At 42.5% G+C, this 16,657-nt stretch overlaps 1 protein-coding gene across 1 annotated transcript in view; it reads right to left on the reverse strand.

The window, feature by feature from the left end:
- LOC143942237 (uncharacterized) overlaps positions 1-16,657 on the reverse strand; it is a 127,584-nt gene that overhangs the window by 91,506 nt on the left and 19,421 nt on the right. Inside the window, exon 5 of the mRNA XM_077463486.1 lies at positions 2,054-3,740. Within this exon, the coding sequence (XP_077319612.1) occupies positions 2,054-3,740 (1,687 nt within the window). The remainder of the gene's footprint in view (positions 1-2,053; positions 3,741-16,657) is intronic.

Genomic DNA, 16,657 nt, shown 5'->3' on the forward strand with positions numbered 1-16,657 from the left:
TGAATTAGCGGTTCCCTGCACCCAGAAAAGACATCAGCAAAGGAACCTGGTCAGTGGACTTAACTTGGTTCACAAGGTAAGAAAAAAAAAAAAACACATACAGTGGGTTAGAGGGGGTGGGAGGTGGCTAAGAGGGGGTTACTATTGGCCTGGGAATGAGCTGTAACAAACCAGGGATACCAAGATTTGGAAATACTACTCCTTGCCTCCACCTTTCCTTTCTCTGTGCTTTGAGAGTTCTTATCACAGACCTAGGGCAGTGAAAATAATGCAGTCTGCTCCATAACTCCAGATGACTGAGAACAGATATCTTTTAAAAGCACACCCGACATAAGAAAAACAATGCGGTTACCACTGTCTTTCTTCTAAAAACACTGCTTATCATGCAAGCCTGGATACACACCACTCCTCCTCAGATTGCATCAGTGAAACAAAATTCTCCAAGCCCCTTTTCTCATGGAAAAATTGGACACCATCACTCAAAACGTTTGGTCTTTAAAGCGTTTCATTGCTAGATGGCGCAGTTACATGGAGCGCTCTTTTTCACTAGAAGAAAAATTTCTTTACACATGAAACCTTTCCCTTATCGGACTGGTATCTACACGATGACCTCACCAACGCATTGGGCAAACAAAAGCCTTGTACACATGGTACGATTGTCGGCAGGGGATTGTCTGTTGACAGTCTGTTATCCTAAAATCTTACCATTAGTACACTCCTTTTGACAATTGTGGTCCAACAAATGTTGAATGAAGGGCTAGTAAATACCCATTTAAAACGATCTTCAGGCCGGTCATGTGACTCGCGGCCGCTTTAAAGCTCCGATACATGGCTTTTGCAGGAGACCATGTGATCCCCCCAGCTGACGTCAGACAGATCTCGGCCCATCCCCCAGAAGCCACGTATCAGAGCTGTAAAGCAGCCGCAAGTCACGTGACCGGCCTGAATATAGCTCTAAATAGGTATTTTCCAACACTCGTTATTAGAGATTACTTGCATAGTATGGTATGCTAGGCTCTAATAGTGGGGCTAGCAGTATTTTATAAATTCAACTTAAACACTTTAAGCACTTTCAGTCTTGGTGCAACATATGTTGCCAATTCCAACAAATGTCTTAGATGAGCATCTTTAAATGCGAGCTGCCCCTTCATTTTGTTTTTGTATATAGGCCAGTGTGTAAAAGTTTAACTAAGTTATTGGTATGATAGGCAACCTGCATTTTTAACAAGGGACTCCGTACTAGCTTACTACATATTTCTAAATATGACACATTTCCATTAGTTCTCATCTACATCACTGTAAAATGGTTACATTTTTTGGATTATCAGGACAGCAGAGTGGTTAGAACAGAAGAAACACTGAACAGTTTCACCTTTTTTGGCTTTTGTTTGATATTGACAACCTTGTGATAAAAAAATAAAAAAAAAACCTAAACATAACACATGATTAATAATTTAATACTGTATGTATTCTGAAACCGTCTCATGATATCACTTTTAATGCCGACTGTAATGAACAATTTTTCGTTTTCCTGTATAGTCCTAATAAGGACTTGTTGTAGGACATAGATGGAATGCAGTCTTGTTTCTTTTTTTCCCCCCCATTTATTTTTTTCTGCTGTATAATAGAAAGATAAATAAATACGAGGTAATGAAGAATAGGATTACCTGTAAAATCCATTTCTTCGAGTACACCACGGGACACAGAGCAGCATAGTTATTACTATGCGAGTTATAGGCCATCTTCAAGGGGATGGACACTTGCACACCCAAGACAGGAAGTTCACTCCCTAAGTAACCCCTCCCATACCGAGAGTACCTTAGTTTCTATAGCAAAGCAACATACGTATGTCCCAGAAAGGGGGAGGGACCTCTGTGTCCCGTGATGTACCTGGGAGGGGTTATATAGGGAGTCAACTTCCTGTCTTAGGTGTGTCAGTGTCCATCACTGAAGGTGACCTATAACCCACATAGTAATTACTATGATGCTCTGTGTCCCATGATGTACGATAAAGAAAAGTAGACTTTAGAGAACAGTTTAATGCTAGAACTACTCATATGCATGAAGTTTTCTTTGGTGTTTTAGAAGCTGAGGTCTCTGGGAAAAAGTCCGTGGACATTTAGGACAGCTGTAGGGCCGCTCACCAGTGTGCTTGCGTTTATGTAAAACAAGATGGGTGCTATGCTTGAAAGCCATCCCACACTCCCCACACTGATAAGGACGTTCTCCTGTATGAGTTCTCTGATGAGTGATAAGGTGGGAACTGGTGGTAAAGCCCTTCCCGCATTCTATGCAAGCATATGGTTTTATGCCTGTATGAATTCTCTGGTGTGTGATGAGATGGGAACTCTGAGTAAAGCTTTTCCCGCAATCTCCACACACATAGGGCTTCTCTCCGGTGTGAGTTCTCTGGTGGACAATAAGGTAGGTACTTATGCTGAAGGTCCTGCCACATTCCGAACATGCAAAAGGCTTAAATCCAGTGTGAATTCTCTGATGTTTGAGTAACGATGAAGATTCAGTAAATCCCTTACCACAGTAAGAACAGACACAGGGTCTCTGCACGGCATGAGATCTCTCATGTCTCTTGAGGTTACATCGCTGAGTGAAACACTTGTCACACTTTGAACAAACAAAGATGGAAATGCCTGTATGGATCATCTGATGTTTCACCAGCGTTGGTTTTTGACTAAAGCTTTTACCACATTCACTACAACGGTAACGACCACACTTTGGTTGGATGTCATCATAGCTTGACCCCCTGTGCAAGCTCTTGTGAGGTTTAAGTTCTCTTACTTCATCATCATAAAACCCGGTGTACTCCACTGCACCTCTGTCTCTGAAGTTGTACTGACGTTTGGGGGGCAGACCCCCATTTTTATCAGATGTTTTTGTATGGTTTTTTAGATCACCTATAAAGTTTATTTCTTCTACCTTCAATTTTTTAGGTGTTAACAGAGGTGTATTCACCAGTTTTGTTTTGAATTTGGGGGCACTTACAATTTTGTCATAGCCAGACTTCCTCTGTAAGTTCTTGTGAGGTTTACGTTCTCTTACATCGTCTTCATAAAACGCTGTGTACTCCACTGCAGCTCGGTCTCGGAAGTTGTACTGACGTTTGGAGAGCAGATCCTCATTATTATCAGGGTACTGTTTTGTACTGTTTGCTAGGTTTCCTGTGAAATTTCTTTTTTCCCCTGTCAATATTTCAGGTTTTAAAAAAGATGTATGTAGCTCTTCTGTGATGACACTGGGGACATCTACAATTTTGTCACAGCTTGACTTCCTCTGCAGTCTCTTGCGAGGTTTAAGATCTCTCATTTTATCTTCATAAGAAGAAGTGCACTGCACTGCAGCTTTGTCTCGGCATTTGTGCTGACGTTTGGAGTGCACACTCCAATTTTCATTAGAGGATGTTGTTGCACTGTTTTTTAGATCACCTGTAAAGTGTATTTCTTCTACCTTCAGTTGTTTAGGTGTATTCACCCCTTTTGTTTTGAATCTCTGTAAGCACTGGTGAGGTTTACGTTCTCTCACTGCGTCTTCATAAAACACGGTGTACTCCACTGCAGCTCGGTCTCGGAAGTTGTACTGACGTCTGGGGGGTAGACTCCCATTTTCATTAGTGGAATATTTTGTACCGTTTTTCAGATCACCCGTTAAATGGATATCTATCACTCTCATTTTTTCAGATGTTAAAAGAGATGTATGTGGTTCTTCTGTCTTGAATTTGGGTGTACCTAGGGAAATTTTTTTTTTTTTTTTAAAAAGACAGACATACGCAGTGAGTACTTAGCCAACCAAAAACTGTAGTATTCAAAATACACTGCAAAAAATAAAAATAATTAAAAAAAAGGAAAATACGTTTTAATCAGAATATAGCATCAAGTCAATTAACCTCCTTAGATATTGATCTGGTCAGTTAAGTAGAAGAGGTGGTTGTTGATTTCATTAACACCAAGGCAGCCGAAACTGATTAAACAGGTGCACTAGATGGTCAACAATGAGACAACCTCCAAAACAGGAACGGTTTTGGTTTTACAGGTGGAGGCCAATGACAGTGTCACTATTGGTATCATGAGGCGATACCTGGACCTTATTAGAGGTTGCACAGGCAGTCCAACTCCCCCACAATGACACATCAAAACGTGCCCTTGCCAGAAGGTTTGCTTTGCCTCCCAGTAGTCTCAAGAGCATGGACAAGATTCCAGGAGACAGGCAGTTACTCTATGAGAGCTGGGCAGGATATGCTACCCATCAGCAGGACCGGTATCTGCTCATTTGAGATAGAAGGAACAGGATGAGCACTGCCAGAGCCCTACAAAATGACCTCTAGCAGGCCACTGGTGTGAATGTCTCAGACCGAACAATCAGAAACAGACTTGATTAGGGTGGTCTGAGGGCCCGACATTCTCTGGTGCCCTGTGCTTTTCACAGAGGAGGGCAGGTTCACCCAAAGCACATATGACAGATGTGAAAGGGTCTGGAGAAGCCTTGAAGAACATTATGCTGCCTATAACATTAAGCATGACCGGTTTTGGTGGTGGGCGCATTTCCATGGAAGGATGCACAGACTTCTGCAGGCTACAAAATGGCACCCTGACTGGCATTAGGGATAGGGATGAAATCCTTGGACCCATTGTTAGACCCCCCTATGCTGGTGCATGACAATGCCCGGACTCATGTGGCAAGAGTATGCAGCCAGTTCATGGAGGATGACGGAATTGATACCATTGAATGGCCCCCCATGCTCGCCTGACTTAAAGCCAATAGAACACCTCTGGGACATTATGTTTTAGTCTACCAAACGCTGCTAGGTTGCACCTCAGTCTGTTCAGCAGCTCAGTGATGCCCTGCTTCAGATCACGGGGGAGGGGTCTTTGAATTCAGGTTAATCATTTTCATCAAACGATGTGGCATACCTTCATTCCAAACACATTACCCATATCAATATAGATATCCAGCATGATATTTTTTTTCCACATTGAGATCTGATGTGTTTTCAAAGGGTTCCTTTAACTTTTTTGAGCAGCGAATAACCACCAGAAGTAAAATGGGCAAAAGGCATTACCCTAATAAAAGGGCAAACTATAGGGGTCGATTTACTAAAGGCAGTTGCTCCAGAGCTTAGTAAAGGAGGGGAAGCCCTGCTGATTTCTATCATCCAATCGTGCAAGAAAAATGCTTTTTATTTTGTTTGTTTTTCTGGCATGTTATTTTACGTCATTGGCTAAGCTCTGGAGCAACTGCACCTGCAGTGTACAGTATATCGGCCTTTAGTAAATCAACCCCATAGTCTTATTGCAGGGAGTTAAAGTGGATGTAAAGCCCTGAGGTTTTTCACCTTAATGCACCCCCCTGCTGCCTGTGTCAATGGACGAGTCCACATGGGTGACCCCACTGTCAGCATACATGGCACAGCTGGGAGGATTCAGGATCAGTTCGATTTTGGCGATAAGCCAGATGATTGATCAAAAAACAAAACATGATCCATCTATGGCCAGCATTGTACTAGCTGTATTTATAAAAGATTAATTCCTTTCCTGGCTCAGAAAGGAAGATGGATATACCAGTGCTACAGGGTGGAGAGGGTGAGCGTTGAGAATATATATATATATATATATATATATATATATATACACACACATACATACATACATACATACATATACACACACACACACACACACACACACACACACACACACACACACTTGGATTTTAAGAAATACATTGCTAGATTAAGAATCTTATATACAAGTAGCAGTGGCAGGTTTACAAAGTTAAAGTGGAACTTTAATCAGAAAATGAACCTGCTAGATCACTTCAGGCTCACCCCTTTTTTAGGCATATCCATGTAAAACATTCAGGGCCAGTTCCCACCACATGCAGTCCAGTGCATTTTTTTCCTGCATCAAAAACGCATTGAAAGTAGGTTATATGGTTTTCAATGGCATAGTTCACACAAGTGCTTGCAGTTCCAGTTACAGGAAAAACAAATAAAATAAAAAAATAGAAAATGCTGCTTTTTTTCCAGCACTGGAACACTGTAAAAAAGTGTCAAAAATGAAATGGTATACAAAAAACAAAAAATAAAATAAAATAAAAAAACAAACACACGCAGTGAAACATAAAAAATGCACATGCATAAAAGCATCTGGAACGCATCCAGTCTGCGTTTCTATGGTGTGAACTGGCCCTTAAAAATAAGGATTTTACAGATAAGCTGTTAAAAAATATTTTCTTGGACTACATCAAAGCACACCTTTAGGTGACGGACACTAACACACCCTAAGACAGGAAGTTCACTCCCTATATAACCCCTCCCCATTACTTGGAGTTCCTCAGTTTTTGTAGCAACGCAATATAAGTGTATCCAAAGAGGGGAGGGACCTCTGTGTCCCGTGATATCCCCCAAAAAAAGGATTTTACAGGTAAGCTGCTATAAAAATCCTATTTTCTTAATCGTATATCACAGGATACAGAGCCATAGTAGTTACTGTGTGGAATGTCTCAGAGCAATGCTATCAGAGGGGAGAGAAACAAACAAAAGTAGAGCACCATCAGACCTGAGGACCTATACTGCTGCCTGCAGCACACTGCACCCAAAGGCGATATACTCGTGCCTTTTTACATCCACTTGATAGAATCTGGTAAATATATGGACTGAAGACCACGTTGCGGCCTTGCAGATTTGAGCCATGGATGCCTGGTGATGCACTGCCCATGAAGCACTAACAGGTGGGGTGCACATTGATTCGAAAAGGTGGAATCTTCCTCCTTAAACCATAAGCTTGAACAATTACTTGCCAAATCCACTTAGAAATAGTAGATTTTGATGCTGCCTGTCTTTTTTTTTTTTTTTTTTTTTTAGGACTTTCAGGCAGCACAAACAAAACATTCGTTTTTCAAATCTGAGCAGTCACCTTTAAAAAGTAGACTGACTGCTCTCACTACATCAAGAGAAGGTATAGACTTTTCTTCCGTAGAACAGGGTTTAAAAAAAAAAAAAAAAAAAAGAGAAGAGAAGGTAGACCAAAATCTGGGTTTAAATGAAAACCTGACATTACCTTTGGTAGAATGTTAGGATGAGGTTGCAATACTACTCTATCCTTGTGAATAATTAAATATGACACTTTACAAGAAAGAGCAGCCAATTCTAATACCCTTCTTTGCAGATGATATGGCTACCAGAAAAACGAGTTTCCTTGTCAAAAGGACCAAGGGAATAAGTTGTATCGGCTCAAAAGGAGGTTTCTGTAATGCCGACAAAAGTTAATTCAAGTCCCAAGGGTTCAGGGGTGACCGAACCAGTGGAATAAGCCGCATTATCCCCTATATAAGGCTACAGACCAAAGAATGCAAAGCAAGTGGTCGTTGAAAATGACAAGGCCGAGACCTGGCCTTTGATAGTACTCATGGCCAGCATCATCTCGAACTCCATTTGCAGAAAGGCAAGGATCTATCTATGACATTAGAGGTCGACCGATATGGGTTTTTCTCTGGCCGATGCCGATATTTAGAAATCATGGCGGCCGATAGCCGATATATGATGCCGATTTTTTTGGGCCGATATGTTAGACCGATTTTATTTTATTTCTTTATTTTTTTCCTTTTTTTTATATTATTATTATTTTTTTTAATCCCCCTTGATCTAACACACCTTTCCCACTGGGGCGTTTTTCAGGCGCTTTTGGGCTAAAAATACCGCCTGTAAAGTGCCTGCAAAATGGCTCCCCTGCAGTCTGTGTGAAAGACAGAGTGCTTTCACACTGAGGCGATGCGCTGGCAGGATCTTAAAAAAAAGTCCCGCAAGCAGCACGTTTGGAGTGGTGTATACCGCTCCTCCACCACTCCTGCCCATTGATATGAATGGGCACCACTGCCGAAGCGCATGCAATGCGATTTGGCAGCAGTGCTTCATGGGCGCATTTAACCTCTTCCTTGGCCGCTAGCTGGGTTATATGTGCCCCACTAGCAGCCAAATAGCACCGCTAAAATGATGGTAAAGAGCCGCTAAAACTTGCGTTTTACCATCAACGCCTGTCCGCTCCAGTGTGAAAGCAGTCTTCATAAGTGATACAGAAAATTTCTTATATTTAAACATTTATTAAACAAAACAAACCTCCAATCAGTTTACTTGTATGTATGATTTAGATAAAAAAAAAAACAAAAAAAACCTATGTATTAAATAAAAACAGGTAGTCAAAACTTTTGGACAAAAAAAAAAAAAAAAAAAAACGGGCTAACTTTACTGTTTTTATATTTTATTTTTATTTTTTAAATAGTGTATTTTTTTCCCAAAAAAATGCATTTGAAAGACCTCTGTGCAAATGCCGTGTGACATAAAATATTGCAACAACCGCTATTTTATTCCCTAGGATCTCTGCTAAAAAAATATATATAATTTTTGGGGGGGTCTAAGTGATTTTCTGGCAGAAAATACAGGATTTTTACTTGTAAGCAACAAGTGTCAGAAAAGATTTAGTCTTTAAATGGTTAAACTGAGAACTTCTACACACAGAGATGACTTCATTCATTGAAATGTAAACATTGTATCATTTTGTTCTTTTCTTGGCAGCCTGCCCAGAGAGGAGGAAGACGTTTCTATGGCAACTTACACTGACTTCTATACAGAAGTCATTTCAAAGTCCCGCTGTAGTTCTAAATCGGCTTTTTATCAGCACAATCGGCCGATGCCGATTAATTAAAAAACTGCAAATATCGGCCGATATATCGGTCGACCTCTATATGACATACTTTCTGGGATGCCAACCCCTGGATTCACACCACACATAATACACGACTCTGGAGGCCAGCTTCCCTGCATTAATCAAGGTAAATACCACTGATCCTGATGGCCCATGCTTCTTCAGAATGTGGGTCTCAATAGCCAAACCATGCGAGAGTAGGTCCGGATGTGGTGGTAGGGTCCATGGGTCCCCTACTGCCATTTTTACAATCTCTGCATACCAAGATCTTCTGTACCACAAGATTCACCAACTTCACTTCCTGCTTGATCCTGCGATGAAGTCGTGGAAGCAGCAGAATAAGAGGGAATGCATAAATCAGTGAAAACTGATGCCACAGGGCCACCAAGGCATCTGTTCTGCATGCTAGCTGATCCTTTGTTCTCGACACAAAGTCGTCAATCTTTTGTTGAACCTGGACACAAATAGGTCTACGTCCGGGATCCCCCATCTCCGGCATATTGCTAAGATGATTTCGGGGTGAAGGGACCATTCTCGCGGGAACAACCGCTGGCGACTAAAGCAGTCCGCCTGCCAATTTTTTATTTCTGGAATAAAGACTGCCGATAGGCAAGATACATGGTTTCCTGCCAAAGTTAGGATATGAATCACCTCTCTCTCTGGGCAGCATGACTTCTTGTGCCCCCCTGATGATTGATATAGGCCCCTGCTGTGGCATTGTCGGATTGGATCCTGACAGTACAATTCTGCAACCTGAATGTTCAGGAACTCAGGGCCAAGCACTCTGCCCGAATCTCTAGAATGTAGATGAGCAAGGTCCTTTCAATTCTGTACCATTTACCTTGGACAGTCGCCTCTCCCAGCCAGGACTGCTCCCCAAGAAGAAAGGCTGGCATCTGTTACCACCTTCCAGGTAACTGGCAAGAAGGATTTTGCCTTCTGCAGATTTCTGGTTATCCACCACCGACTGAGGCTCTGGCACACCTTTGGAGACAGACGCATTGGGAAATCTAGAGCGGAGACCGTCTTGTTCCAAGCCGATAGGATACGGTTTTGCAGCAGTCTTGAATTAAACTGAGCATAAGGAACGAATTTGAATGAAGCTACCATCTTTCCCAATAACTTCATGCGAAGCCGAATAGAAGGATTCTTCTTTGCTCTGACCACCTGAATCAGCTCCTTTATGGCTGATCTTTGCCTGGGTAAGAATACCCTTTTCTGGGCTGACATCTATGATCCCTATGCTAATCTCGTTGGTGGTTTTAAAGAGGGTTTCTCTAGATTGAGAATCCACCCTAGATATTCCAGGTAGTTGATGGTGGTGACCACACTTTTGGTCTAAGCGGGCTACCGACTGGTCTATCAAGAGCAGATCGTCTAGGTAAGCTATAATCGTTATACCTCAAGCCCTTTATCTGGCCAGAGAAGGTACCAGGACCTTTGTAAACACCCGAGGTGCAGTAGCTAGACAGAAAGGCAGAGCTATTAACTGAAAATTTTGTTTTTCTACCTTGAAATGTAGAGATTTCTGATGAGCAAGGAAAATGTATGTATGTATGTATGTATGTATGTATGCATCCTTGATGTCGATTGATGCCAGAAGTTCTCCTCCTTGTAGGATGGAGACAAATGATTGGATTGATTCCATGCGAAAAGAACAGATATTCAGGAAAAGGTTTAGACCTCGATTTCCAGAATGGGTCTACAATCTCCATTTGGTTTTGGCAACGTAAAAAAGTTTGAATAAAACCCCAACCCCTGCTCTTCCATGGGGACCACCATGATCACTTTTTGAGACAAATGCTTGAAAGAGATTTCTTTTTCTCTGGATCCTTGGGGGACGTTCAATCTGAGAAAACGAGGAGACGGGAACTCTAGTTTGTAACCTAGAGGTATTGTGGAGATCACCTATCTGTCTCTAAACTCCTCCTGCCAGAACCTTGAGAACTGCAGAAGTCTTCTCCCCACTCGAATGAACCTCTTCATATGAGGCTTTTGTAGGTTTCTTTCTCCAGGACTGGGCCCTTGACCCTGAGGTCTACCTCTTAAACCTGATGACAAAGGCCATCATGACTGCCTGGAGGCTGATGCCCCTAGTACTGGAGAAGGAGCTTGTTTAAATTTTTCCATTTGAAAATTTTTGAATGTATTTATCCAAATCATCCCCAAACAGCTGCACACAGCGGAAAGTAGGGATGCACTGAATGGGTTTTTTGGTGCCGAAACCGATACCGAAAATAAATCTTCCTTGATCCCGAAAACTGAAACCGATACTGAAACAGCACCGATACCAAAATTGACTATTTTTAAAAAATATTTTTATACAGGAGCTGGTCAGAGACTGCGGGCCATGGTACTACGGGCCATGGTACAGGAGCTGGTCAGAGACTGCGGGCAAGGTACAGGAGCTGGTCAGAGACTGCGGGCAAGGTACAGGAGCTGGTCAGAGACTGCGGGAAAGGTACAGGAGCTGGTCAGAGACTGCGGGCATGGTACAGGAGCTGGTCAGAGACTGCGGGCATGGTACAGGAGCTGGTCAGAGACTGCGGGCATGGTACAGGAGCTGGTCAGAGACTGCGGGCATGGTACAGGAGCTGGTCAGAGACTGCGGGCATGGTACAGGAGCTGGTCAGAGACTGCGGGCATGGTACAGGAGCTGGTCAGAGACTGCGGGCATGGTACAGGAGCTGGTCAGAGACTGCGGGCATGGTACAGGAGCTGGTCAGAGACTGCGGGCATGGTACAGGAGCTGGTCAGAGACTGCGGGCATGGTACAGGAGCTGGTCAGAGACTGCGGGCATGGTACAGGAGCTGGTCAGAGACTGCAGGCATGGTACAGGAGCTGGTCAGAGACTGCAGGCATGGTACAGGAGCTGGTCAGAGACTGCAGGCATGGTACAGGAGCTGGTCAGAGACTGCAGGCATGGTACAGGAGCTGTCAGAGACTGCGGACATGCTATAGGAGATCAATGCAGCCTCACTGTGCCCAGCAGCCTACCAGTGCCCGCCATGTAGCCTGCCTGTGCCTCACCAGTGCATATAAACACGTGCACATACATATACAGTGCCTTGCGAAAGTATTCGGCCCCTTGAACTTTTCAACCTTTTGCCACATTTCAGGCTTCAAACATAAAGATATAAAATTTTAATTTTTTGTGAAGAATTACCAACAAGTGGGACACAATTGTGAAGTGGAACGAAATCTATTGGATATTTTAAACTTTTTTAGCAAATAAACTGAAAAGTGGTGCGTGCAAAATTATTCGGCCCCTTTACTTTCAGTGCAGCAAACTCACTCCAGAAGTTCAGCGAGGATCTCTGAATGATCCAATGTTGTCCTAAATGACTGATGGTGATAAATAGAATCCACCTGTGTGTAATCAAGTCTCTGTATAAATGCACCTGCTCTGTGATAGTCTCAGGGTTCTGTTGAAAGCGCAGAGAGCATCATGAAGACCAAGGAACACACCAGGCAGGTCCGTAATACTGTTGTGGAGAAGTTTAAAGCCGGATTTGGATACAAAAAGATTTCCCAAGCTTTAAACATCCCAAGGAGCACTGTGCAAGCGATCATTTTGAAATGGAAGGAGTATCAGACCACTGCAAATCTACCAAGACCTGGCCGTCCCTCTAAACTTTCAGCTCAGACAAGGAGAAGACTGATCAGAGATGCAGCCAAGAGGCCCATGATCACTCTGGATGAACTGCAGAGAACTACAGCTGAGGTGGGAGAGTCTGTCCATAGGACAACAATTAGTCGTACACTGTACAACTCTGGCCTTTATGGAAGAGTGGCAAGAAGAAAGCCATTTCTCAAAGATATCCATAAAAAGTCTCGTCTAAAGTTTGCCACAAGCCACCTGGGAGACACACCAAACATGTGGAAGAAGGTGCTCTGGTAAGATGAAACAAAAATCGAACTTTTTGCCCACAATGCAAAACGATATGTTTGGCGTTAAAGCAACACAGCTCATCACGCTCAACACACCATCCCCACTGTCAAACATGGTGGTGGAAGCATCATGGTTTGGGCCTGCTTTTCTTCAGCAGGGACAGGGAAGATGGTTAAAATTGAGGGGAAGATGGATGCAGCCAAATACAGGATCATTCTGGATGAAAATCTGTTGGAGTCTGCAAAAGACCTGAAACTGGGACGAAGATTTATCTTCCAACAAGACAATGATCCCAAACATACAGCAAAATCTACAAAAGGAATGGTTATAAATGTATCCAGGTGTTAGAATGGCCAAGTCAAAGTCCAGACCTGAATCCAATCGAGAATCTGTGGAAAGAGCTAAAAACTGCTGTTCACAAACGCTCTCCATCCAACCTCACTGAGCTCGAGCTGTTTTGCAAGGAAGAATGGGCAAGAATTTCAGTCTCTCGATGTGCAAAACTGATAGAGACATACCCCAAGCGACTTGCAGCTGTAATCGCAGCAAAAGGTGGCTCTACAAAGTATTAACACAAGGGGGCCGAATAATTTTGCACGCCCCACTTTTCATTTTTTTTATTAGTTAAAAAATCCAATAGATTTCGTTCCACTTCACAATTGTGTCCCATTTGTTGGTGTTTCTTCACAAAAAATAAAAATTTTATATCTTTATGTTTGAAGCCTGAAATGTGGCAAAAGGTTGAAAAGTTCAAGGGGGCCGAATACTTTCGCAAGGCACTGCGTAATATATATATATATATATATATATATATATATATATATATATATATATAAATAAATAAATAAATAGGAGGTCGACCGATATATCGCCGTTTTTTAATTAATCGGCATCAGCCGATTGAGCTGATAAAAAGGCCGATTTAGAACTACAGCGGGACTTGGAAATGACTTCTGTAATAGAAGTCAATGCAAGTTGCCTGAGTCTTCATAGAAGCCACTTGTCTCCTCTCTGGGCAGTCTGCCAAGAAAAGAGCAAAAAGATACAATGTTTACACTTGAATGAATGAACTCAACTCTGTGTGTAGAGTTCTCAGTTTAACCATTTTAAACTGGTTCTGCACCAAAAAAATAAATAAATAAATAAATAAATAAATAAATAAATATATATATATAAAAAGCCAGCAGCTACTAATATTGCAGCTGCTGACTTTTAATAAAATCACACTTACCTGTCCCTGGGTCCAGCGATGTCGGTGGCAGATGACGAGCTATCGCTCGTCTTGCTGCTGCCCCCTCCGTCATACTCTGTCAGGGAAGCGGGAAGTGAAGCGTTGCGGCTTCACTGCCCGGTTCCCTACTGTGCATGCGCGAGTCGCGCTGCGCATCTCTTCTGGTCCCCGCTGTGTCCTGGGAACTGTGTGTTTCCCAGAACACAACGGGGGGGGGGGGGCGGAAGTGGGTGCAGATACCTGGATTATCCAGGTAACTGCACCCCCCTCCCCCCTGAAAGGTGCAGATTGTGGCACCGGAGGGGGGGGGGGAGGGATCAGATTAGCAGAACTTCCCCTTTAGGGTGATGAACCGCTTTAACCACTTGCTTACTGGGCACTTAAACACCCTTCCTGCCCAGACCAATTTTCAGCTTTCGGTGCTCTCACACTTTGAATGACAATTACTTAGTCATGCAACACTGTACCCAAATGAATTTTTTGTCCTTTTTTTCCCCACAAATAGAGCTTTCTTTTGGTGGTATTTGATCACCTCTGGGGTTTTTATTTTTTGCGCTATAAATGAAAAAAGACCGAAAATTTGGAAAAAAAACGCATATTTCTTTGTTTCTGTGACAGAATTATGCAAATTATTTATTTTTCTTCATAAATTTTGGCCACAATTTATACTGCTACATATCTTTGGTAAAAATAACCCAAATTAGTGGATATTATTTGGTCTTTGTGAAAGTTAGAGAGTCCACAAGCTGTGGTGCGAATCGCACAAAATTGATCACATCTGATGTAGTGGTGGCCTATCTCATTTCTTGTGACCCAAACAAGTCAGGAAAGTACAAATACCCCCCAAATGACCCCTTTTTGGAAAGTAGACATTCCAAGGTATTTAGTAAGAGGCATAGTGAGCTTTTTGATGTTGTCATTTTTTTCCCACAATTCTTTGCAAAATTAAGATTTTTCATTTTTTTTTCTCCACAAAATTGTCATTGTAATAGGTTATTTCTCTCACGTGGCATGTGTATACCACAAATGACACCCCCAAAAAATTCTGCTACTCCTCCTGAGTATTACAATACCACATGTGTGGGACTTTTTCACAGCCTGGCCACATAGAGAGGCCCAACATGCAGGTAGCGCCATCATGTGTTCTAGGAACATAAATTACACATTTAACTTGTTGACTATTTATTACACTTTTGAAGCACCAGGACAATGACACGTGACACTGATGACAGATGGCACTGATACGTGGCAATGACGACACGTGGCACTGATGACAGATGGCACTAATATGTGGCGATGACACGTGGCACCGATGACGCGTAACACTGATGACAGATGGCACTGATAAGTGGCATTGATGACACGTGACACTGACAACAGATGGCACGTGACACTGACAGGTGGCACCGATGACAAATGGCACTGATGACAGATGGCACTATGTGGCACTGATGACAGATGGCACTGACAACAGGTGGCACTGCTTTTTTTACTTTTGCTTAGTTTTGATAAAAAAAAAAAAAAAAAAAAGCAGAACGGCTGCCGCTGCAGCCGTTCATCTCTCCCCTCTCACACTCTGTGTGAGGAGGGAGAGCGGCGCTGAGAGATGATCTCATATGTTTATATATGAGATCATCTCCCATTGGACGCGGCGATCGCGCTGTAAACGGCCGCTGTGATTGGCTGTTTACAGCGATCTGTGTTTGCCTGTCCCCGGGGGACACGGCGAACACAGAACTTCCGCGATGCGCGCCTGCGGCGGCGCGCATTGCGGAAGTAAACATTAGGACGTCCAGGGACGGCCTCCCGTACGAACGCGCCTGCTCTACGGCTGTCATTCGGGTATAGGGCGGGCGCGAGGTGGTTAAAGACTAAATCTTTTCTGACACTTGTTGCTTACAAGTAAAAGTCCTGTATTTTCTGCCAGAAAATCACTTAGACCCCCCAAAAAATTATATATATATTTTTTTTTAGCAGAGATCCTAGGGAATAAAATAGTGGTTGTTGCAATATTTTATGTCACACGGCATTTGCCTTCTTCTTTCAAATGCAATTTTTTTGGGAAAAAAAATACACTAAATGATAAAAAAAAAAAAAAAAAACACTAAACTAAAACTGTTTTGTTTTTTTTCGTCCAAAAGTTTTGACTACCTGTTTTTATTTTATAGGCTGCTTTCACACTGGAGCGGGCAGGCGTTGATGGTAAAATGCTGCTTTACCATCATTTTAGCCATGCTATTCGGCTGCTAGTGGGGTGCATAGCCGAAGAAGAGGTTAAATGCGCCCGTGAAGCACCACTGCCAAATCGCATTGTATGCGCTTCGACAGTGGTGCCCATTAATATCAATGGGCAGGAGTGGTGGAGGAGCGGTTTACACCACTCCAAACGTGCTGCTTGCAGGACTTTTTTTTTAACATCCTGCCAGCGCATCGCCTCCGTGTGAAAGCACTCTGTCTTTCACACAGACTGCAGGGGAGCCATTTTGCAGGCACTTTACAGGCGCTATTTAAAAAAAAAAAAAAAAAAAAAAATAAATAAAATCGGCCTCATATATCGGCTGCCATGATTTCTAAATATCGGCATTGGCCAGAGAAAAACCCACATCGGTCGACCTCTAAATAAATAAATAATGATAGATATATAGAGATATATATATATATATATATATATATATATAGAGATATATATATATATATATAGAGATATATATATATATATATATATATATATATATATATATATATATATATATACACACACACACACACATACACATACACATACATATACATACACACACACACACACACAGGCATACAAA

This window comes from Lithobates pipiens, unplaced genomic scaffold (assembly GCF_037356315.1).
Source record: "Lithobates pipiens isolate NorthernLeopardFrog02 unplaced genomic scaffold, aLitPip1_a1.2 Scaffold_30, whole genome shotgun sequence".
NCBI classification, from domain to species: Eukaryota; Metazoa; Chordata; class Amphibia; order Anura; family Ranidae; genus Lithobates; species Lithobates pipiens.